Source organism: Osmerus eperlanus, chromosome 18, assembly GCF_963692335.1.
Source record: "Osmerus eperlanus chromosome 18, fOsmEpe2.1, whole genome shotgun sequence".
NCBI lineage: Eukaryota > Metazoa > Chordata > Actinopteri > Osmeriformes > Osmeridae > Osmerus > Osmerus eperlanus.
This window is the reverse complement of record NC_085035.1, coordinates 2,332,050-2,357,662: the sequence shown is the minus strand read 5'-3', so window position 1 is coordinate 2,357,662 and position 25,613 is coordinate 2,332,050. Positions and strand designations below refer to the sequence as shown.

At 50.7% G+C, this 25,613-nt stretch overlaps 1 protein-coding gene across 1 annotated transcript in view; it reads left to right on the top strand.

Moving 5' to 3' along the window:
• Window positions 1-1,162: 1,162 nt before the first annotated feature.
• The window catches only part of zswim6 (zinc finger, SWIM-type containing 6), a 38,073-nt gene continuing 13,622 nt past the window's right edge, over window positions 1,163-25,613 (top strand). Inside the window, 4 exon segments of the mRNA XM_062484085.1 lie at window positions 1,163-1,676; window positions 22,017-22,373; window positions 23,346-23,494; window positions 23,631-23,781. Of these exon segments, the coding sequence (XP_062340069.1) occupies window positions 1,250-1,676; window positions 22,017-22,373; window positions 23,346-23,494; window positions 23,631-23,781 (1,084 nt within the window). The 5' untranslated portion in view covers window positions 1,163-1,249.

The window sequence follows — 25,613 nt, the reverse complement described above, 5'->3', positions numbered from 1 at the left end:
TATGTCCTGAAGGACAATGATCTAAAGTCTACAAGCGATGATACGCATCTCAAAGCTGTCTCCCAGTGAAGGATGTCAGAAGGAGGAAACAGCAGAAGAGATATAAAAAATAAAAGCTATCCCAACAGAAAGGCAACTGCCGTTTATATGCTCGCCAGACTCCTGTCAGATCAGATGTGTTCAGATTTGTTTTGGCCTCGACTGCTTGGACTCTTTGATCAATGATCCCAATTAGAGAAGCAGTAACCAGTTGTGTTCGTGGGGCTGGTGTCAGCCTTAACAGATTCCAGCCACCATCAACTCCACATGAAGGAAAAGGGCTGTGGTTAGGAATCTAATTAAAAGAAGATGGGAAAGTTGACTAAAATATTGATGAGAAGTAAACATATAATGCTCAAAACCAAGAAAAGGGGGTTTTAAGTATTGCATAGCCAACACTGTAGGTTTTGTATACATGACAACTCTAGTGAAGCCTAGACGATTTAAAACAGACGGAATGGCATTGCATTGATTGTCCAAAGATTACAACGGTGCTCGTTTCAGTTGCAATTAGTTACATCACATTTCCAATCAATTGAGCCTACCTTCAGGCAACACAGCTACGAAACACCGGAGACTCCCTCATCTGATTAGGTTAACCAGTCCCCCCCCCCCCTCTCTCTCTCTCTCTCTCTCTCTCTCTCTCTCTCTCTCTCTCTCTCAGCTCTAAACTACCATGTTGTTTTATATGTTGTGTTTAATGAATTCGACATGTTTTGTATTGTATAACAGTTCTATTCATGGATTTATCTGTATAAATGAAACGTAACACAAGCCACTAGAAATTCAGACATGTATACATTCCTTTTGAATTGAAACGCCACAGAGGGCGTGTCGACTGCACGCCCCATCTGCGAACGGCCTTTAAAATCCCCCTGTAAAACCCATGCGAGGAGGGAACCCTGAAGTTTCTTGTCTAATTCCAAGCTCCTCCTTAAAAAAAAAACGTGGTCTCACAAAGGATTTGCCGACGTTCGGAAATTCCGCCTCCTTTCCTTTTTTAGATCAGTCCTACACCTACAGGCCCCGCCTCGTTCTTAATTTGTCAACAAAGGGGTTTGACAACACGTGTGAAGTCCCGCCCATGTTTCCAAATAAGGTCTATTTGCCCATACACGGCGAACAATCGATTCGAGTGTAACCTTTTCCCTTCCTTATCCCGTTTATATGGTACGTTGGCCTCCGCTGTCGATGTTAAAGCAGTGCTATCATGGCGGAGCGCGTTCAGCAGCCCCCAGCCAAAAGGCTCTGCTGTAGACCGGGGTATATGTCAATTTGTAGACAGGGCCAACGGGCCGGGGGACAGTCATGTGGAGGTTCAGGTACGGCCCAAAGCGGGTCGAGCAAAACCCAAAGCCCGGAATCTCTTTTGGACATCGCAGCCAGGAAAGTAGCGGAGAAGTGGCCGTTTCAAAGGGTAGAGGAGCGCTTCGAACGGATCCCGGAGCCTGTTCAAAGGCGGATCGTTTACTGGTCTTTCCCTAGGAGCGAACGGGAAATCTGCATGTACTCTTCGTTCAATACTGGGGGAGAGGAGAATGGAGCTACCGGGGAGAACTGCGACGAGACGCGGCTGCCTTTTCGACGAGGCATCGCACTGTTGGAGAGTGGTTGTGTGGATAACGTATTACAAGTCGGTGAGTGCATGAACCATGATGGAAATATCTTTTAATTTGGCATTTCCTATTATATTAATCTCCCGTAATGAACAACACACAGTATTCTCTACTACCAGACATGTACAACGGGGAAATGAATAAGGAAGTCTGAACAACAAAGGATGGAATGAGGCGTTAAAGGGGAAAGCCTACACGAGGGCTTTAAATTTCCGAGCTGCGTTCAGTGTGTGTGTGCTTTGACCATAAGATATAGGCTTTGACTAGCCAAGCTTTCTGGCCGAATAAACATTTTAATTGGGTTTGGACCTTTGTCACGGCGATAAGAATCGTCAATTATTGTGAGGCTGTAAATATGTCGACGTGTGTGACAAATTAGTTAGCTATTTCGACAGAACATTTTTGTGTGGTGAAACAATAACCATTAGACTAGCCTACGGAAGTAAACGGGTTTCAGATAAATGTGACAGTAAACTACTTGAGTAGCCAACAAACATGGCTTATTTTCGCCAACCCAGCCCTTGAAGTCCTCTCATACTTTGAACCGAAAAAGAGCGAGCTTTTCTGGGCTGTGTCGAGAATAGAATTTCAGGGCTGCGGCTTGTCGGCTGTGTTTATTTTCCGTAGTCTACTGAAAGGCATGGGGGAGGTTTCTGGCGAAGCGAGAGCTGAAGTCCTCTGCTGAATTGACAGTTACCCCGACCGAGGCTGACAACCTTACTCCCAACCAGAACTGTGAGAAAGCGTAGGCTATAATAAACCAATTTTATTTTTTCATAGAAACAGATTGTTCTTTCATTAGAAGCCAACCTATTCCGTTTCTGATTATGGATCAAGCTCTTTGAGCTAGTCTATTTACCGAGTGCGCATATCAAATAGCCGCGAGGCATTCCTATTGAAAGCATGGAACTTTGTCCCTATTTTCATGTTCATTTGTGTCTTTTCAGCTTTCTGTCACCCTCCAAAAGGAAGGCGAACAAAAGAGCCGTTTTATTCCTTTTCACTGCTTCTTAAATAGAAGATTTGGAAGTGAGAGAGAGAGAGAGAGAGGGGGAGGAATGGCAATTTAAAGACACAGCCACTATTTTAAATAGATCTTTATTTGCACAAATATGCAGCTAATTGGTTCAAGTTTGTACTTTTTACCCGGTGTCGTTACACAGAATAAGACATACATCGGAGTCTTCGTTTGACGTATTTCAGCACATGCCTAAACGAAACACATGGCCACAACCTACCTTACCCACAAGGTCCCAAGCCAAGCCGGGATGCATATTCCAACCCTGCCAGCTTTCATTACGAGTTCACTGGGGTTTGGATTCGACGCTCCCCCCCCCCCCCCCCCCCGCCTTCCCCCCTCCGTTGGAAAGCGCTCAGGATTCTAATCTCATTACTCTGCATGGTTAATTTGAATTGTAATGCAATCGGCAAACACAATTTTCTGCATGGCCATCCCTCCCCGCCGCTAAACGCAGCGGCTTCGGCAGTGATTCGCCTGGGCTTCGTGCCCTTCGTGAAGTGCCAAGGGGGCTCTAGGCAGTTTGCAAAAACACACACACGGTGTGTGTTTTTATCCTGTCAACATAGGTTAGTGTACTGTATTCCTCTATCCCCACAGTAGGTAAGGAATCTCTGACGTTCAAAGTCGTTTTTTTTCTCCTCTCTGGGTTAAAGGGTTGAAATTGCACTGTTGTGTGTTGCTAGAAAAGAAAGAAGCATGCCTCTTTTCCTTTTGAAGTGTGTGTAAGAGAGAGAGAGAGAGAGATACACAGAGAGAGATAGGGGAATGTGTGAACGCACGTGAGGCTCAATCTGCATGCCTGCGATGGGGAATGATGGCAGGACACACATGCGTTTGGCTGATTGCACCCCAGCCTGGAATTTGCAGGAAAAATAGAGTCAAGAACTGATAAATAAAAGATGCAATATTCCTTCACAGGCTTAGCTAGAGGAGGGGGGGGGGGGGGTCTCTCAGAGAATACCTGAAGGAACATTCTAGTAAGAGGTGCTTTTGAACACTTCAGCAACTGTTCTGTCTCAAGACCTCACCGCACATTGCAACACACCCACCGCAACAAAAGCATAGGACAGGCATGACATCTTTTCTAACAGGCGCCGTGGACCCTACCGTGCAACTCTTCAGTAATGGACGCTCCTCATTGTGTTTTGTTATGCAGCACTGACAACTGCCGTTACACAACAGCCTTCAGTGGTTTCACTCCTGGATTACATAACGACGTAACCTAACAGAGCATCATGCAGTACTGTAGATCTGAAACATGCGAATGGGGATGTGGACTGACGTCCTTCAGCTTTCAGCGGGCACGGCCTCAGCCAAGTTCAAACCCAACCCCTCTCCTTGACCTCCATGACCCTGCTCTGTCGTAGAGTTCACCTAGCAGGCTCCCATCTGGGCCTCCTTTACAGGGTCAAAGGTCACTCAAGTGGTGATCCTATTAGACTGCGCTGTTGTCTGTTACTTGTGGGAAAACTGGACGTCGCTTCCACCCCCCCCTCCCCCTTCTCCTCCCCCTTCTCCTTGTTCCACCGCTGAGGCAGAACTGGGGCTGATTTTAGGATCTGTTTCTGGGCGAGAGTGGAATCTGTCCTCTGGTGATGATTATCAAATTCCAGATCTGGTCCCCCCTCACTGGATCTCATCGAGCAGTGTGTGAGCAGGACCAGCAGTGTGTGAGCAGAACCAGCAGTGTGTTCAGAACCAGCAGTGTGTGAGCAGGACCAGCAGTGTGTTAACAGAACCAGCAGTGTGTGAACAGAACCAGCAGTGTGTGAGCAGGACCAGCAACTATTTTAGGGGGGCAGAGATGTTGCTTGTGGGTGGGAAGTGGTGTCACTGGTTGGAGAGGACCTTCGGTTCTGTCTGGTGCTGATGGAACAGAGCCGGACCGGTGAAGGAGAGGCTGGAGGTGAGGTCTTTCTCTGTGTTGTTTTCATCTGGTGAACCTGTTCTCTTCAGAGACTGTGTGTGCGCTTGTGTTAGTAGCCTATTTGCGCTTGTGTGTGTGTGTGTGTGTGTGTGTGTGGTTATGTGTGTGCGGGTAAAGGCAGTGATTCAGCTGTGTCACAGCCTCCATTCCTCTAATATGCTGCCTGGCAACTCATAATAAAGCCTCTGTATCTGGCTTTCTTGGGGCTGTTTCCCTTTTAGACTGTCCGGCAGACGTTTATCCTGACGTCTCACTTATTCATAACGGCCTGCGGAGAATCTATTCTCAGCTATTTCTGTACTTCTCCAGGCAAACGGTTTCTTCATGAAAGCGCCCAGGTCCTTTATTCAATATTCAGCATTCTTTACTGTCACACACCGCCGCACACGCAGGGAGCGCAACGCGCCGATGATGACGTTGACCCGGGCAGCCGCAGTTCGAAGTGTTGTGAAGCGCGTGTGAGTTTGGAGGGGTGAGCGGGGCTTAACGCCCAAGTCTTGTCGTCAAGCGACACTTCAGAGAAACGCGTACACTACGCCCGTGGCAGTCACGGACCGCCCGTTTCTGACGTGTCGTACGCAGAAGTGCAGAAGACTCGGTGCTCAAATGTGCCGTGGGCGTGCTGAGGCGAGCTAGCGGACAGTCTGGTTTGGGTGAAGCACCAGCCCGTTTACCAGCTACTGCTGCCAACAGTGGTGCACTGTGTGTGTGTGTGTGTGTTGTACCTCATTCATACAAATTTTGTGGTTCATCCCTGTATCCTGTTGGTGGAGAACTGGTTGTGTCCTATTGGAAGATAACTAGTTGTGTCCCATTGGTGGATGCCTGGTTGTTTCCTATTAGTGGAGTGCTAGGAGTGAGGGCCTAATCTAGGCAGGAGTGAGGGCCTAGTCTAGGCAGGAGTGAGGGCCTAGTCTAGGCAGGAGTGAGGGCCTAGTCTAGGCAGGAGTGAGGGCCTAGTCTGGGCAGGAGTGAGGGCCTAGTCTGGGCAGGTGTGAGGGCCTAGTCTGGGCAGGAGTGAGGGCCTAGTCTGGGCAGGTGTGAGGGCCTAGTCTAGGCAGGAGTGAGGAGTCACCACACTGAGATGTCTGGCTGTGCCTCCACAGATCCCTTGCATGTCCTACATGCCTGTCTGCCACAGCCAGAACGTTCCTAAGCCCAGCCCAGCCCAGCTCTCGAGCACAGAGACAAGGCTGAAGAAACAGCCAGCCATCCTAGTCTGACAGTACATTGTTTTACTCCATTAAAAGGACCCACAAAAATGATGTGTTGTTGCCTCAACCCCCCCCCCCCCGCCCTTCTTCAACTATGTAGCATTTTGTCCAGGAAATCTGATGAAGGTTATCTTTTTAGCGGAATGTGCTGTAATCTGATCAGAGCACAAAACAGTCTGAATCTCATGTCTATTCATGATGGCATTTGCTACCGAACAGTAGCTGCATACTTCAGGTCAAAGGAAATGAAAACTGATGTTCTTCTACACAATACACCCTTCCATTGTGTTGCACAACCAGAATGACCCTGTCATATAACCAGCACTGCAATCTCCTTTCAAAGCAATTAGTCTCTAAGTGCTTCAGGTGGAAGGTCAAGTTACTAGACAGGAAACTTTCTCTGGAATCTGTGTCAGCCTGGATCTCTGTAGCATCATCTATGTTTGATGAATCTTCGTAGTTAACTATTCAAACAAGGCGTCAAACATTCATAATCATGTGTAAACAACGCCATGGCTTATTCATGAAGCCAGAAGTACCAGGAAAGGAAAAACAAGTGTTTGCTCTGAGTGAGTAAAGTTAGACGTGCTGTTATGCTCCCCTCTTATCACACACACACACACACACACACACACACACACACACACACACACACACACACGAGACTTACAGATGACTGCTTTGAAGTGTCAGATGTTGCAGGTTCCGATTGAGCCTCTGTAACGCCGTCTGATGTGGCTGTGTTCGACACAGTCTGCTAACCCATCTCCAGGCTCAGTCTACCTCCCTTTCCGAAGGGCCTCCTCAGCACTCTAGCTATCCCAGCAGCCCCTGGGGTACCCTGCCTGTCCGGCTGCAGGTGAACAGACTGCTTGTGTGTGTTGGTGTGCATGTGTTGAGTGTTATGCTAGAGATTTAGCAACGCTAGGCAGCGTCCATTGTTTTTGAAGGGAGGTTTGAATATCAGGCACAAGTGTCTGGATTTAGTTATCAAGCTTGGAGAGTAGCTGCTAACTCTCTCTCTCTGTCTCTCTCTCTCTCACACACACACACACACACACACACACACAGAGTGACACTGCAGTTCGCGTTAATCCAGAGGCTTTACTAGATGGAATATAAGTTTATCCCGATCAATCCCAGCTATCACATCTGCCATATTCTGTCCAGTCAATGCAATGAAGCACATCCACACAGCAGGTGTCCACACACACACACACACACACACACACACACACACACACACACACACACACACACACACACACACACACACACACACACACACTGTGGTTGGCTGATCATAACCCATAAGGCTGTTCATCAGCATTAACAGTGAATGCGACGCAGGATTCAATATGTGTCTGCCCTGTGTAATCCATTCGCATCGAATGGATACCATAAACCAGATGAGTCCAGATTGCACCATAAAGATACGACAGGCAGCATCCTGCATGCTAGATCCAGTGGAGGATGGATTCAGTCTGAATGATTCCCTGGTCTCTCCAGCCTGGGCTTGATTCAAGTCGAGGTTTTGGTGAGATGTAGGAGATGGCAGGTCTGATAGCTGTGCTGTAGATCAGACTGTCTCAACCCTGGTCCTTGGTGACCCTCTTGTCCTGCATGTTCTAGATGTTTCCAATGAAACACACCTGATTCAAATCAATGGTCCTTATCAAGCTCAGATCTTTTGAAAACGACCCGTTCATTTGAACCAGGTGCGTTGGAATAGGGAAACATCTAGGTGTTTCCCTGCTCCAACACACCTGATTCAAATGAATGGGTCGTTATCTAGTTATGCAGAAGCCTGCTAACGACCATTCATTTGAATGAGGTGTGTTGGAACAGGGACACATCTAAAACATGCCGGACAGGGGGTACTTGAGGACCAGGGTTGAGAACCACTGATCTAGAGCATGCAGGGCAGGTTGTCCCGAGGACCAGGAATGAGAGGCTGTTGTCGTGACCTTGGCAGGTGTGTGTACAGGGTGGGCTGTAGCCTCTTATGTATATAAGTGAAAGAATAGTGTGTGTGTGTGTGTGTCTGTTTATAATCACATTTTTATTGGTTAAAACAATCTCTCGCCTCTGACCTGAAAGATTAGCAACCTGTCTTCATCCATCCATTGTGGACTGTTCTGGATTCCTTCACTGGATTCCCCTGTTTTAGTCTTCAGCTCAGGGAAGAGGAGAGGAGGAGGGAGGAGGAGGGTGGAGGGAGGAGGAGGGTGGAGGGAGAGGGAGGAGGGTGGAGGGAGAGGGAGGAGGGTGGAGGAGGGTGGAGGGAGAGGGAGGAGGGTGGAGGGAGGAGGAGGGTGGAGGGAGGAGGAGGGTGGAGGGAGAGGGAGGAGGGTGGAGGGAGAGGGAGGAGGGTGGAGGGAGAGGGTGGAGGAGGGTGGAGGGAGGAGGAGGGTGGAGGGAGGAGGAGGGTGGAGGGAGAGGGAGGAGGGTGGAGGAGGAAAGAGGAGAGAAACAGGTGTGCCTCAGAGAGACCCAGCTTAATTTTTCTTATCACACACACTTCACACACACCTCACCTGTACCACTGCCATCGCACTGGTGGTGTCACCATGCAACACCTCACCAGCCAACACCAGAAACAAGTCAACCATTCATGTCGTTGAAAAACACATTTCCAAGCAGCTTAAAACTCAGAAAAAAAATCAAAGCTGCAACATTCATCTTTGTCGCTGTGAACCAAGACATGCGTGTGCAGCGCTAGGCTACACCATCGCTTCCCTGTGTCGGCTGTGTCATAGCGCTAGGCTACACCATCGATTCCCTGTTTCGGCTGTGTCATAGCGCTAGGCTACACCGTCGCTTCCCTGTGTCGGCTGTGTCATAGCGCTAGGCTACACCGTCGCTTCCCTGTGTCGGCTGTGTCATAGCGCTAGGCTACACCATCGCTTCCCTGTGTCGGCTGTGTCATAGCGCTAGGCTACACCATCGCTTCCCTGTGTCGGCTGTGTTATAGCGCTAGGCTACACCATCGCTTCCCTGTGTCGGCTGTGTCATAGCGTAGTCAGCAGCGAGCTCTCCAGCCGGCTCTGAGGCCCACAGCACAGATGTTGCCACTGACAACCAGCCACCACCCCCTCGTCCCCCCCCCCCCCCCCCCCCCCTGCCCGAGTGGCCCCTCTTAAAGGGGATGTCTGGGGTAGGTCATTCATCCCCCCCCCGAAGAGCCCTCAGCAAGTCAAAGCCTGCCGCTCTCAAGGCATCCTGGGAGCCCTGGGCCTCACGGAATGGTCTCGGAGGAGTGCCCTTTGGAACTCTCGGAGCCAGAGTTTTGGCTGCATGCTGAGAACATTCCACAATCAACAACCCCCCCCCCCCCCCCCTTCGGATAACCAGGGAACGTTCTGGAGCCAGGAGAGAGAAGCCTCGTGAGGGGGGAGACAGGAGGAGGGGCCAGTATGTTTGTGTCTAGTCGTCCTCAGCCCACAGGGCTCGTAGCGAGCTGCTCACGGGCACCGCTTCCCTTTTGAAGGGAGACGTGAACGAGGTGAACGTCAGAGGCTGGTAACCTATCACTGCTCCAGGTTAACGGAGACCGATCCCTCTCTTCTTCTCTGTTCTCTCTTTCTCCTCTCCTTTCCACTCTCCTCTCCTGCCCTCCTCTCCTTTCTTCTCTTCTGTCCTCCTGACCCCTTCCTCTCGTCTCTTCTCCTCTCCTCCCTCCTCCCCCCTTCTCTCACGATGTCAGGTGGCTAGTGTTTTGCCCGCAGTCCTGACAGGAACGCCTGTTCCCAGCTCTGTGGGGCCCAGCTCTGTGGGGCCCAGCTCTGTGGGGCCCAGCTCTGTGAGCTGTGTGTGTACCTGTTCCCCGGGCCAGATAACAGTGTGTGCCTCAGCCTTTATATAGAAGCCGGTGTTCTTGAGCCCACAGAGAGACCTGATGGCCGTGTGTTTATTTAGCCAAACACACAGGAGAGGGCAGGGTCTGTGTGTGAGAGTGTGAACTCTGTGACCGTTGACGCGAACACACACACACACACGCACACATGCTCGTAGTACCTCAGCAACCTATAATCAGCCGCTTCCTGCTCCAGAGCCACTGGGATCTCCTCCCTGGATCAGTGTCACGTTTCCCCCCCTCCCCCCCTCCCCCCCCCCCCCCTCCTCTCTTACGTCAGCATTCAGCAAATTGCCTCGTTCTCTCCATACGGCCCTTGGAGGGGATCTTCTGTGGTGGTTACCATGGCACCCGGCCCTCTCCGTCCCCACCTCCCTTGCCAAAGACCCAGATTACACACACACACACGCTCAGACACACACACACACACACACGCTCAGACACACACACTCAGACATACACACACACACACTCGTGTGGTGTGTGTGTGTGTGTGTACCTTCTACCAGAGAAACACATCCGTGCTTTCTGCAGAGTGCACACACCATTCCAGACAGCCCCACTGTCTTTCTCCTGGACTCAGACATGCTCACACAGACACTACCAACCCATCCGGTCTGCCTCTCCTCACACCCCTGCTGTGTGTGTGTGTGTGTGTGTTTCTGTGTGTAAAACCTGTTCACCCACTCTCCCTGGCGCTCCTAAATATGACAAAATATCAAATCATGGATGGAATTCACAGGGTTAGCAGGAGGAGTAGGCCGGCTAGCCTAGTGCTGTGGATGAGTCAGAGCAAGGTTTGGTGTTTGGTGGAGGGAGAGGAGAGGAGAGGAGAGGAGAGGGAGGAGAGGAGAGGGAGGAGGGAGAGGAGAGGAGATGGGAGGAGGAAGAGGAGAGGAGATGGGAGGAGGAAGAGGAGAGGAGATGGGAGGGAGGAGAGGGGATGGGGGAATGTGTGTGACTAGATTTGAATGCTGAGTAAAGCACAGTCTGGCAGTATAGAGCTGAGCTGGTCTGCTGATGTCACAGAACAGGCAAGCATGGCTCCCATCTCACACACACACACACACACCAGTGCACTGGAATCAGATTCACTTTCAATATGACATCAATAAAGGTACTTTTACGAATATTGGAGTTATTTTGCTATAGTAAGATAGAAAAGGCGTTTGCAGCTGGGGGAAGGAAGTGTGTGTGTGTGTGTGTGTTTGTGTGTGAGAGAGATAGTGAACTGCAATGTCAGCTGGTTTCTGAGGGCTTCCTCCATTGACAGGCCTTTATCATTCTTATTTACTATCCGACAGAGAGGGAGAGGGGGATGAGAGAAGAGAGAAAGAGGGAGAAAGGGGGCGGGGGAGCGGGGGAACGTGTCGATATGTAGGCCGACCTCAAAACCAATGGGGATTTATGGAGGCATGACGAATGATTGGGTCAGGTCTTCACAGCCTAGCCCAACCCCGGAGAAGAATGCTTCATAAATGCCATATTTAACAGCAGGAAAATAGGCCTGGCTGATTAATTTACTGTGTAGAGAGACACCCTATTGACTGTGTGTGTGTGTTAGTGTGTCGAAGAGAAATGAGAGAGAGAATGAGGAGAGGCTGTGTGTCACTAGCAAAGAACACACGCAGGAAAGGCCAAGGGTTCCAATCATGACAAAAAAAATCCACCCACATTCTGTGCGCGTGCGCGAGTGCACCGACACAGGAGGTGTATTCCGAGAAGACAATCTGGAGACGGTAAAGCGAGAGGGGAAAAGAGAAGGGAGTGATTAACCAGAGGTACTGCGGACGAAAGGCGTGTTTATGAGGAGAAGGTTGGGTCTCCTGAGTAGCAGAGCTGCGCTAACCCCACAGGAGGCTTCCTGGCTGTCCCAGAGATACCCAGTATCAGGCCCGACGAGATCCCAGCCCAGTCAGGCCTGATTGCTGACTCCTGCCTGCAGAACAAACAAACCGTGCTTGCTTAACAGGGACGGGGCACGGTCATGTGGTTACGGCCTGGTTGTAAACGGTAAGGTGCGACCGGCTTCCTGTTTTGACAGAGAAGCCTCCCCCTCTCTTTCTCTCTGTGTGTGTGTGTGTGTGTGTGTGGTCTTAGAACGGTATGCTTCCGGGGTGTGACGAGTCTCGACATTGTGCAGACTGTTTAACGTCTGTTTTGAGTCACACCGGTAGGAACGCTGGCTTTAGTTTCGTCACATGACTGGCAGGTGAATGTGCAGCCGTCCCCGGTGGAAAATAAACTGTAACGACAACGCACGTACACACACACACACACACACACACACATACACACACACTTAAAAGTTGAAGAACAAAAAAAAGGTTCTGTTTGAGACTGTCTGAGTCACTGTTTCCATGCTAAGAACAAGACAATAGAACACAGGAAGTGTTTAGTTTATCGTGTAGGTTATCGTGTGTGTGTGAGCTTGATTTGGCATTGTCAGAAAGAAACGCATACACGATGCAGGGATGGATTTTCCAGGTTATTTGTCAAGTCTGGGGAGCACCTGTTTGCAGTTCAAAGGTGGGAGGGTGGAGTAGGGTGAGGTTGAAAGGTCACACAGGTGTTTCTCATGGAAAAAGAGGGGTCTGCTCACTAGTGTGTGTGTGTGTGTGTGTGTGTGAGAGACAGAGAGAGCGTGTGTATTATCTCCAGGCGTAGGAGCAGGAGACAGAGCTGTTTTCCTTATGTGCCCTGGACCTCGTAACACACTTTTAGAAGATGTGTCCCAGTATCTCAGTATGTCTGCTCAAATAAAGAGTCCCTATTCCCTTTCTCTCTCACACATAAACACACACACACTCTCTCTGTCTCTCTTTCTCTCTCTCTGTCTGTCTCTCTCTCTCACACACCAAAATTCAGCCTAAGAACAGCTGACTAAACTTCTCTCAGGGGAAGGAGGTTGTGTGTGTGTGTGTTTCTCTTTGTGCATAGATGCACAAGTGTGTGTGTGTGTGTGTGTTTGTGTGAGTGTGATCAGGGGGCCTCCAAGCAGTCAGTCACAGCTGGAAGAACAACACAACAATCCCAAAGCGCAAACGCAACATTTAGTCAACGTTCACTGCCCTCCCCTCCACGGAGAGCTCCAGTGCTGCACATGCACCTGGATACGCAGGGCTTCCTCCCTGTTGCTAGGCGCACAGGTGGTCTCTCTTCCTGCAGGCTCCTCCACGCCCCTCAGCTCACCGCCTCGGCAACGCAACCCGGCGCACAGCCTCCCCCCGTTTCCCGATCTCTCTCACACTCTCTTTTGAGCAGAGTCATTTCAGTTTGTTCTGTGTGTGTGTGCCAAACCCACCAGAACACAGCTTTCCACAGGCGGTGAGACAGAGATGTTTCTGGACGGGGAAGCTTTTGGCTCTCTGGGTTTTTTCAAAAGGTTGTTTTCCTTCTGTTTGGCCTGAACCTCCATTGGGGCCCTGGAGCTGAACAGACGACTGGGACTGTTGTTGACCGAGGAGACGGTCTCCTCCAGGTCTGCCTGGTCTGGCCTGTGGGGGGACTGGAGGCCTGGTATATAGATGTAGACCTGGTCCTGGAACAGGTGTGGAGGGTATATAGATGTAGACCTGGTCCTGGAACAGGTGTGGAGGGTATATAGATGTAGACCTGGTCCTGGAACAGGTGTGGAGGGTATATAGATGTAGACCTGGTCCTGGAACAGGTGTGGAGGGTATATAGATGTAGACCTGGTCCTGGAACAGGTGTGGAGGGTATATAGATGTAGACCTGGTCCTGGAACAGGTGTGGAGGGTATATAGATGTAGACCTGGTCCTGGAACAGGTGTGGAGGGTATATAGATGTAGACCTGGTCCTGGAACAGGTGTGGAGGGTATATAGATGTAGACCTGGTCCTGGAACAGGTGTGGAGGGTATATAGATGTAGACCTGGTCCTGGAACAGGTGTGGAGGGTATATAGATGTAGACCTGGTCCTGGAACAGGTGTGGAGGGTGTATAGATGTAGACCTGGTCCTGGAACAGGTGTGGAGGGTATATAGATGTAGACCTGGTCCTGGAACAGGTGTGGAGGGTATATAGATGTAGACCTGGTCCTGGAACAGGTGTGGAGGGTATATAGACCTGATCCTGGACCAGGTGTGGAGATGCTACTCTCCCCTTGTGTTCCTCCTGGTCTGTGTGCTTGGGTGTGAAATGGAAGCCGACATATTTGGGTTAGCTCCACATCGTTAGCTGCTCCAGGGAGGACGAGCTCGCTGACGCTCACAACACATTCTCTCTTTCATCAATAGCGTAAATACCCTCTGCCTCTTTTCATCTCCCTGCTTCTCTCTCTTCCTCTGTTCTCTCTCTCTCACCCCACGGCCCCTCCTCCCCGCTCTGTCTCCAGTGGCCTGAAGTCCATCAGATCCAGACCCTGTCCCCGTCCAGTTTGGCTGTGTGTGTGTCTATCTGTGTGTGTGTGTGTATGTGTGTCTATCTCTGTGTGTGTGTGTCTCTGTGTGTGTGTGTGTGTCTCTCTGTGTGTGTGTCTTTTAAAGGAGAGGAAAACAGCTTTTTCAGATGCAGACTCAAGTGTCTGTTTTGTGTCCTTAGACACGAAGAGATCATTGTCCTGTCCTGGTGAGAACCTGCTGGAGGGCTGGTGTGTGTTTGTGTGTTGGTGTTTTGTGTCTGTTTGTCAGGCTTGGACGACTCTCCAAGTGGGAGTTAAGAATGGTTGGTACCCTCTAGTCATCTCCTGGCTAAGAATGAATCCAAATAAAGTTTCCTAGGAATGCTAAGTAACCTCCTTGTTCTGCCTTACAATCACTCAGTACTCCAAAGACCAGTCTCTGTCTCGTAAATATAGTCTACACCAGGACTTCATCTTTTTATTACAGCTTTGAACCATCACTTGTAAACCTCATATCTTCTGTTTTCCTTTTCCGTGTCATTGTGAGCTGTTTTGGATACCCTGCAGGCCTGACTGAGGTAAAAGATGGATAAGACTGTTGTGGTGTGTGCCTCTTCCGCTTGTTTCCACATCACAAATACAGAGGGAGCTGTCCCAACATTTTTACGTAGTGACGTCGCACACAGACGGCGTGAACTGGAGGAAGGCTGTTTAGCTACCAGTGGTCTAGGAGAGAGACTAGGGTCTGTCTGACAGACGGCCTCTCCTGCTTGTCTGTCTCGGTGGGAGATGCAGCTTGATTTTTCGAACCCTCCTCCCTCTCCCTCTTTCTGGATCTCCAAGCTTCCTCCCAGGGTGCACTCTGCAGGCTCTGGCCAGCCTCTCTGGAGCCACAACGGCAGCAATTAGACGCTAACGCCATCCCAGGCCTCTTTTGTGGCCGGTGAAATGGACGTGATAAAACTCTGGTTGCCGTGGCGTCAGGAGAAGGAAGTGGAGGTCAGGGTTGCCTGGACCTGACAGACACCTCCTCGTGTGTTGTGAAGCGGCTGTCTCTCTGGTGAGGAAGTTGAGGAGCGCACAGATACGGGTTATTTCAGACACGTCTTCTTCCAAACTAGTGGTTCGCTCCAGTCCTATGAAGATAGGCTACAAGTTTCCTGTTTGAGTTCCTGTTTTAGTTCTAAAGCCCTTATCCTGAACTGGCTTTCGAAGTGTTGCTGAGGGATAACCTTCTGTTTGTTACCAGATATATACAGAAAGTGTGTGTGTGTGTGTGGGGGGGGGGGGGGTGAATAAGTAATAAGATAAGAAGGACACAGATTGACCTAGTTAACTCAGATCCTCATTGACCTCATTTTGAGCTTGCTTGGTTTAGCATCTCCCCCCCTTCTCTTTCCTCTACACACACCACTACACACACACACCGCCCCCTTTTCACACACACTTCCCCCATGTGCAGGCACAATACTCTTACCGCACACACACACACAAACTCCCTCTCCACTCCCCTCATTGTTGCCGTACACAGAGCCTTCTCCTTATTGTCATTGGCTGCTGGGTAAAGGTGGCCCCCCTGAGCTCGTCTGTGATTGGCTCTCCCCCTTCTCTCAGCGAAGGCACTGCAGGTCCACTAGCTTTGTCCCTCCAGATGCATTCAGGGGTATCGGTTACTATGGAGACGAAGCTTCGTATTGTTAGACGCATTCCAATATTCTTCTTCCGATTCCTTTCGGACGAGGAAGGTGTGGGTGGTGCTGTACAGGGGATGGCTAGCTACTACAGGGGTGTAGGTTTCACTGTACATGGGTGGGGTCATATGCCTCACCCACCTTTTGAGAACTGCAATCCCCCCCGCCCTCTTTTTGTCAAGAAAATGATATTTATGGCCGTATCCTCGGTCAGTAAAAAATAAAAGCTGTCCCGCCCACAAACCACCCTGAGCTAGTATGACCGTTCCTCACCACTGTGTCAGCTGTTTTCTCAGTGTCCACTGATCCAGAGCCAGTTTTCCCCTCCCCGGGATTCTTCCGACCAGAAGTTGATGCTGGTTAGAACTGATCTGGTGTCAGCCAGGGAAGGCAGATAGTAACCAGATCCTCTGAGGGTTCCCATGCCCCTCCCCCCTGCGTATTTTCCCCCGAGACATGTTCATGTTTTGTGTGTCTCTGGGGGAGAGATTAGGTTCCCTGCTGTGAGTACACACACTCTCTCACACTCTCTCACACACACACACACACACACACACACACACACACACACACACACACACACACACACCTAGGCTGAGAGGCACTTCATTGCTCAAGCTTCACTGCACAGCTTTGGTGGGTGAAACGAACAGAAGAATTACGTCGGTGTGTGTGTGTGTGTGTATGTCAGTGTGTAATGGACTGGAGTGTAGCTGGCCATTGTCTAGTGAGCACACTATTAAATGAGGGCCCTGGTCACAATGCTGAGAATGACCCCCTCCAGCCACTCGTTTCAACGGGCAACGTCTAGGGCAGTCTCTGGCATGAAGGGGTCCTTAGAGCCAGCTCTATAGGAGCCTGCTGCTCTTTCACAGGCCTGTAAACCTTCTCCCAGGCTCTCATCAATGGGCCCAGAGTCCACCAAGTAGCACTCTGGTCATGATGGTCAAAAAAGAAAGAAAAAAGAAGCCTTGTATTGGTTGGTTGGGTGGGTAAAATACTGGCATCCGTTTGGTTGTAAATGAGTTAGGGCTGTATTATGGTCTGTTTCGATAGCGAGGGAGTTACGGCTGGTTGCTTAGCGCTGTGCAGAGCTGTATTATGGTCTGTCTCGGTAGCGAGGGGGTTAAGGCTGGTTGCTTAGCGCTGTTCAGAGCTGTATTATGGTCTGTTTCGGTTCCAGGGCTGTATTATGGTCTGTTTCGGTAGCGAGGGGGTTAAGGTTGGTTGCTTAGTGCTGTGCAGAGCTGTATTATGGTCTGTTTCGGTAGCGAGCGGGTTAAGGCTGGTTGCTTAGCGCTGTGCAGGGCTGTATTATGGTCTGTTTCGGTAGCGAGGGGGTTAAGGCTGGTTGCTTAGCGCTGTGCAGGGCTGTATTATGGTCTGTATTATGCAAGCTGTGGAGGGAAGAGAGGAAGTACATGACAGAATGCTGAGCTCAGGGCTCTGGCATGCCGCCAAGCCTCCGCACACACGCGCACACACACTTACACACACTTACACACACACATACGAGCGCTCAGCTGAGGGCTTTCCAAGCTTCCCACCAGCTTAGCGATCTGCTCCTCTGTTTAGGAATCCTACCCTTCTCACTTTCTCTCACTCCCCTTTCTTTAGTTTTCTTTTCTCACTCTCTTGCTGTCCCTCTCTGTTTCACTCTGTCTGTCTCTTTCTCTCTCTCTGCGTCTCTCTCTCTCTTTCCTCTCTGACGTCAATAGTTCAGCTTTGGGCCATGGATGACTAGGACTGGCCCAAGCAGGGGAGTGCTGTGTGTGTGTGTGTACACGTGCATGCACTTCTACTGTTTATATATGTGAGGAGATGTGTGCTTGTGTAAGGAGGAGGCTGTGATTGTGTGTGTGTGTGTGTGTGTGTGTGTGTGTGTGTGTATATATGCATGCCAATGTGTGAAACATGATGCCATGTCATCATATTGTCTGCCTGCTTCACAGGAAGGGGAGGAGCCAATGTAGGTTGTTTTCTTCTGGTTCTACTTATCCTCCTTTTTTTATACCCTTTTAGATCTCCTCTCTCTCTGAACTTTTGCACTTTTTGCTGCATCAGTATTCTTACTATTTCCTAGTTAGTTGCGGTGTGAATTCCCATCACTCTTATTGAGCAACCGTGAGTTAGGGGAAGCAAAACTATCTTGTCTGAAGTGGTTGGTTCTCTCCAGACACCCTTGTGACTGCAGGGTTGGGGACATCTTGCGATATCTGATTCTGAGTCACCAGCCACAGTTGGCCAAGTCCAGTTCTTTCCTCTCTTACTAGACCTACTCCCTTATAGTCATGGTTCAACCCAGAAGTGTTACAGCTCACTGACCAGAAACAGTTGACTGTTCTGTGTTTGTTTCCGTCCGAGTGTTCCATTCTCCTCCAGCTCCTCCCATAACTCCGCCCAGTCTCACAACCTCCCGCCAATAGGAGGCCTTGTCTCTTTCCAGAAGCTCTTCCCCTGTGTTCGTCGTGGTAACAGAGAGGCTTCTCGGATCCCCCTGAGGTGGAAGTCAACAGATGTGAGAATCAAAAGACCCGCCCGCCTCTAACCCCCAGGACGTTCTGAGGAATGTTCTGTGTAGTTGCCGGGTAGAAAAAGCATGTCAGCGTTGATAATTCGATCTGCTGAAGCACGTCTCCTACTACATTAAGACTGAAGATGGATGTTTCAACTTGACAGTGTCACAAAGTCGTAATTTCTTTTTCTGAAAAGTCTGTGTGGACCAGCTGTCTGTGCGAAACGTCCAACTGCATCTGAAGCATTAGCATGACAACGTTAGCTCCCCTGTAACCTACACTGACTGGAAACGGGCTTTCTCATCAAGGAGGCTAACCGAGTTAGCATGTCAGCTGTGCGTGAATGCTCTCCCTGTTTTTACCGCTAGCTAGGGTTGACTGCGCGCTAATTATGGCCTTCCTCCCAAGATAGGGGTTTAAAGCGCGTCCTTTTCGATGTCTTACTCGCCTGTTCAATCGGTTAACTTTCACAGCGTCCTCATTCCGGAATCGACAGCTTACCGACTCAGGTGCTCACAGGTTTATCATGCGTTTAGGGACTGAACGATGAGAGCACTGTTAATTGTCCTCAATATAGGGCAGGTGTGTGTGATGAAAAATAGAGAAAGAAAAAAGATTGAACGTAAACAAGAAAATTGTAGAAACACAATCGCTGGCGGGTCTCTCTATACCTATAGGCTACAGGACCAGACACACGATGCTGCCCCACCACAGACCCAGGACCTGTTTCTCCAACCCCAGTCAAGACGTCAGATCCCAGCTGACCATAATGTCACCGGGGCACCACAATACCACACCAGGGTTAAACCCCGCAGCAGTGTTGAATCCGATACCAACTGCCCAGGTCGTCTCGACTGCTCCGAAGCCTGATAGCTCCACAGAAAGTCGCAATGTGATAGGCTACGGCACCATTACGGAAAAACACACACCATTTTATCCTGCCTTTAGTAGCTATATCTCTAAGCTTGTCTTCCAAAAGCCATATAACACATTAAATGGGAATTCCATCTGTCGGTTTGAACTCTACAGATAATCTCTGAAGTCCGCCAAAGAAGGCGGAGATTGAACCCGACGTTCTAGCTTGGCTAACTAGCTTAGTTTAAGTTCTCACGGAAGGGCAAAGGGGAACGAGAAAATGTTCAGTGACCAACTGTCCCAACCATCCGAGCCTTCAGCTCTTGGATGTGGAGTATGTTGTGTATGTAGCGTATGTCGTCTAACGCGAGTCACTTGGCGGGGTGCCTGTCAGACCCATAGCCAAGCCACAGGATTCACGGCAGCCATTTTGAGGCCATCTCTGACATCCTTCTACAGTAACTCCAGGGTGTCACTGTGGTGTGCGGAGCCGACTTTAACAGCAAGAAAAACCCTCTTCTGGGCTCTTTGTCTGGGCTATTTACTGTATCTCTCTCTGTCCTTCTATATGCATCTCTGTCTCTCACTCTCTTAATGTCTCTCTCTCCCTCTTTCTCCCTGTATTTCAGCGTCTGTCTATTTGAGCTTGGCACTGACAACAGGAAGTTATCAATCTCCCAACAGACTATGTTTGGGTCCCCTTGTCACACAGGCCTGTAGCAACATCCCACTGTGTGTGTGTGTGTGAGCGAAGGCTTGCATTATGGGGGCTGATGTATTGAATTGTCATCAGAAATAACTTAAGCCCTTCAATTCCCCATCCAGATAATGGTGATGGCGATATTATGTAACTGCTGATGGTAGGCCAATGTGAAGTTGCTGTGAGTGGACAGGATAACGGTTGCATGAACTTGGTTAATCAATACGGTTCTGCCCTTCGATCATTTGTCAAGTTTCATTCTGTGATATTTGATATTGAAATATGAGCAGTGTGTCTGTATGAGCAGTGTATATACAAGGTCTTTTCCCCCTCAACCACGCAAATGGTCACAGTGTAAATCACCCAACAAGAACAACATGTCATATATTCAGACTTGTCCAAATGACTTTGTTGAGTGATTTATGTAATAAAAAATACACGAGTGAGTCTAACACAGCCTAATGAGCAAGTCAGATGTCTAGAAGATTCCAGTCACCATGTAGAACACCTCAGAGAAGTGAGCAGGACAAAGTCAGACCTGTAACATGAGGTCTGTTTTTAATTTCCCCTCCACTGGGGGCCCAGAAAGGCAAACAAGAGCAGTGTTTCTGTAGCTGAAAGCTAGCGACTCTCACCTTACTAACACCATACACAGACCAGCCCCAACACAGACCAGCTGCCCACTGCCCTACAGCCCCGCACAGACCAGCCCTCACCCCGCTGCCCTTCAGCCCCAACACAGACCAGCTGCCCACTGCCCTACAGACCAGCTGCCTACGGCCCTACAGCCCCACACAGACCAGCTGCCCACTGCCCTACAGCCCTGCACAGACCAGCTGCCCACTGCCCTACAGCCCCACACAGACCAACTGCCCTACAGCCCCGCACAGACCAGCTGCCCACTGCCCTACAGCCCCACACAGAACAGCTGCCCACTGCCCTACAGCCCCACACAGACCAGCCCTCACCCCGCTGCCCTACAGCCCCACACAGACCAGCTGCCCACTGCCCTACAGCCCCACACAGACCAGCCCTGACCCCGCTGCCCTACAGCCCCACACATACCAGCTGCCTACAGCCCCACACAGACCAACTGCCCTACAGCCCCGCACAGACCAGCTGCCCACTGCCCTACAGCCCCGCACAGACCAGCTGCCCACTGCCCTACAGCCCCACACAGACCAGCTGCCCACTGCCCTACAGCCCCACACAGACCAACTGCCCTACAGCCCCGCACAGACCAGCTGCCCACTGCCCTACAGCCCCGCACAGACCAGCTGCCCACTGCCCTACAGCCCCACACAGACCAGCCCTCACCCCGCTGCCTCAACACATACAGGAGAACAGGGTATTTGACTGCAGTCACGGCTAAATCCACGTCAATATTTCTCTTTCTCCTTCACACACTATTCATATTGTGTACGTGTATGACGCACACACACACACGCACGCACACACACACACACTGACATGATATACTACACAGACACACACAGAGAAGCAGAGCCTTCCGCTGGCTAAACAGCCTTGGGGTGTGTTGTGTCCAGAGACTGCACCAGACAGCCTTTTCTGCATGTGGGGGGGGGGGGGCAGTGCCCCTGACCCGGGAGGGGGGGGGGGGGGGGGGAGGATGGGGAGGAAGGAGGGGCAGACCTGGGGAAGTAGGAAAGGTGTTGTCCAAGGGAAATGAAAAGGAAATGAGAACATTTTGCCCTGTTGTCGCTCAGCTTTACTCTGTAGAAGGGTTCGTGTGTGTGTGTGTGTGTGTAGGCCTGAAGGTGTATGACCTCTCTGCGACCTCACATTCTCAGCCTGAGAATGTCATGTTTCTGAAAATATAGCCTGGATAGACATTCCTCAGAGAATGTGTGTGTGTGTGTCTTCTGAAGGTTGTGTGTTTCTACTGCTCTATTGAATTAGCAGGTCGTCAGACACTGCCCCTCTGAAGATCAGCAGTTTTCAGTCATTCTACAGGGAAATCACTGTGAAGGAGGAAGAGAGAGAGAGGGAGGAAGGGACAGAGAGAGAGGGAGGGAGAGAGAGAGATGGAGAGGAACGGAGAGAGGAAGGGGAAGAAGAGGAGAGAGACAGGAAGGACTAGAGAAAGAGTGACAACAAGCGAGAGAGACGGAGAGAGAGACAGGAAGATAAAAGCAGCCTTGAGCGTTCTCGGCGACTGACGTTCCATCCTGTTCCCCCCCCCCCCCCCCCCCCGCAGGGTTCCACCTCAGCGGCACGGTGACGGAACCGGCCACGTCCTCGGAACCCGAGCTGGCGTGCAGCGTGAGCGTGAGCTTTGACCGCTGCAAGATCACCGCGGTAACCTGCGGCTGCGGCAACAAGGACATCTTCTACTGCGCACACGTGGTGGCGCTGTCCCTGTACCGCGTACGGAAGCCCGAGCAGGTCAAACTGCACCTGCCCATCTCAGAGACGCTGTTCCAGATGAGTAGGGACCAGCTGCAGAAGTTTGTCCAGTACCTCATCTCCGTCCACCACACGGAGGTGCTGCCCACCGCCCAGAAACTGGCCGACGAGATCCTGTCCCAGAACTCAGAGATCAACCAGTTCCACGGTGAGGATGGGGGGAGGACGAGGGGGGGGGGGGGTGGTGGGAGGGGGGGGGGGGGGTGGGAGGGGGGGGGGATGAAGGGGCATAGGAAGAGTGTCTTTTTTAACCATTTATATTACCTGTGTTTGTGAGTGGGGTTAGAGAATAGAACTTCCACAACTCTATCCTAACCTCTCCACTCACTCACACACAAACACACACACACACACACACACACACACACACACACACACACACACACACACAGCCTGCTCAGGCTCCAGTGCCTGGGTTCGATTTCCTCAGTCTTGCACCAGTGAAACCCCAACCGGATGCTCTCTTCTGGGAGAGAGAGGAACCAGGACAGGCAGCCAATCGGGAGGCAGGAAAGAAAGGCACTTTGATCCGGCTGTATGAGCACACCACCAACACACACACACACACACACTTTGATCAGGCCATGCTTTTGCTGAGTGCACGGCAGGAATGCAGGATGTGGGAAAGTGTGTGATGAGACTGTGTGTGTGATGAGACTGTAGATGTGTGTGTAATAGACTGTACAGTGGTTAGCAGTTTGGAGATAGTTTGTCTACTTTTCCTTGTGGAACATGTGTTAAACATGTGTTAAACATTTTCAATCCTCTATCCATTAGGGGCCTGACCACATAAACACTGGTGTCCCCTTCTGTAGATCCATGTGTGCAATCAGTTTGATCATCATAAAACTAACACATCCATGTGTTTCCGCAAACAGTGAACGTAACTGTGCCTTGTTTGTTTGTGTGTGTGTGTATGCATAAATGTGGATGTGTGTGCGTCTCTGTATGTGTGTGTCTCTCTCTCTCTCTCTCTCTCTCTCTCTCTCTCTCTCTGGATGTGTGTCTCTCTCTCTCTCTCTCTCTCTCTCTCTCTCTCTCTCTCTCTCTCTCTCTGGATGTGTGTCTCTCTCTCTCTCTCTCTCTCTGGATGTGTGTCTCTCTCTGTGTGTGTGTGCAGGGGCCCCGGACCCCACGGCAGGGGCCAGTGTGGATGATGAGAACTGCTGGCACCTGGACGAGGAGCAGGTCCAGGAGCAGGTGAAGCTCTTCCTCTCCCAGGGAGGATACCACGGCTCTGGGAAACAGCTCAACCTGCTGTTCAGCAAGGTAGCACACACACACACACACACACGTATATAAACAAATACAGATTCCGTCAGCATGTAACTAAATACATATGCCTCACCAAAATCTTCACTGACTGTGTTGTCATGTCTGTGTGTGTGTGTGTGTGTGTCTGCAGGTGAGGGAGATGCTGAAGATGAGGGACTCTAACGGGGCGAGGATGTTGACACTGATCACAGAGCAGTTCATGGGTGACCCCAGGCTGGCTCTGTGGAGACAGCAGGGCACCACCATGACCGACAAGTACAGACAGCTGTGGGACGAGCTAGGTAAGAACACACACATACTCTCTCTCACACGTACTCTCTCTCACACGTACACACACAAACGGGTACACACACACACATGGGTACACGTGCACAAACACACACATGGGCACACACCCCACCTGGAATACACACAGGTGTACACGCACACACACATTACATTTACATTACATTTAGTCATTTAGCAGACACTCTTATCCAGAGTGACTTACAGTAAGTACAGGGACATTCCCCCGAGGCAAGTAGGGTGAAGTGCCTTGCCCAAGGACACAACGTCATTTGGGACAGCCGGGAATCGAACCGGTAACCTTCAGATTACGAGTCCGACTCGCACACCCACACACGGTTACACCCCCACAGGGCACACACACCCCTACCACACCGTCTCCCTGCATTCCATCCAGGCTGGTTCTGTGAGATAAGACAGAGGGAGCATATCCCCTGTGTTCTCTCTCTCCTGGTGACTAACAGCGTGTTTTGAAGGTCTGTGCCTGTGTGGTTGGGTAGACAGTCAGACAGACAGACAGACAGACACGCACAGGGCTGCATACCGAGCTAGTTACGGCGTGGTGTGTCGACGGAGCCTTTAGCATGCGGTCGGCAGCGCACGGCCTCTGACGGCTCCAGTGGTCTGTTCTCTGCAGTGGCGGATTGGCAGAACAGATGAGATATGGGCTGAATACTCAAATTAGCCCCTTCAAAGGGGGGGGGGGGGGGGTGTGTGGTAAGTGTGAGGGAGGAGAGATCTATCGGGATAAACCCAATATTGTTCTAATGAATGTGTGCATCGGAGCCTTTGTAGTTAGACAGTCATCTGGGTCGCATTTTAGTCGAGTGGGGGAGGTGGGGGATGGGACACAATTGTATTCGAAAGCCAGTCAGCATGCGATTGTGTGTGTGTGTATGTGTGTCTCTGCTCGTGTGTGTGTGTGTGTGTGTGTGTGATAGACAAGAGACCTGTCAAGAGTGATGAGGAGCAACTCCTGATGTAGTGTGTATGTGTGTGGAGCTCAGACGCTAGGAGACCGCAGCTCAGCGGAGACACCGACCCCATCTCCTGCTTGTCGATGGCGACTGCGTGGTGGAAAACACATGTTTAGCTGTCTGCTCTTTCTTTTATGTTCCTCCTCCTTTCCTCATCCTTTTCTTCAGGTTATCCTGTCGTAAAGAACAGCTCTGTGTGTGTTTAGAGAAATGGGTTGTCTAGCGGTGGGTTGTTCCAGATAAAGCTTCCGGCTTGATGGATTTACATTTAGTCATTTAGCAGACGCTCTTATCCAGAGCGACTTACAGTAAGTACACAGACATTCCCCCCCGAGGCAAGTAGGGTGAAGTGCCTTGCCTGAGGACACGTCATTTTGCACGGCCGGGAATCTAACCTGCAACCTTCTGATTACTAGTCCGATTCCCTAACCGCTCAGCCATCTGACTCCCTAGATGCCTGGCTGCGTGTTGTCGCGATTGCGAGACGGCTCTCAGGTCCAGCGCTGCGAGATGTCTCTCCTGCGGCCGCGCTCCTGTCCGTGTCAGGGCCGCCGCGCCAACAGCACTGCTGTTCTTTTCTCTATCTTTTTGTTTCCTGTTTTCTCTGTGCTGCCATCCATCCCCCCCCCCCGTGTCTTCCTCTCCATCCTTGTCTCTCCCCCTCGTCTTTGCCCGCTCTCCCTCTTTCTTTCTCTTCCCTCCTCCTCCTCTCCGTGTTGTCCTTGATGCAGCCCAAACAAAGACATCGAGGATAAGCCTCCTGTCCCTTCCCCCTCCCTCCCTCCCTCCTCCTCTGCTTCTCTCCTCCCTCTCCGCCGTCTCCCCCTGTCATCTGTCCTCCTCTTCTCTTC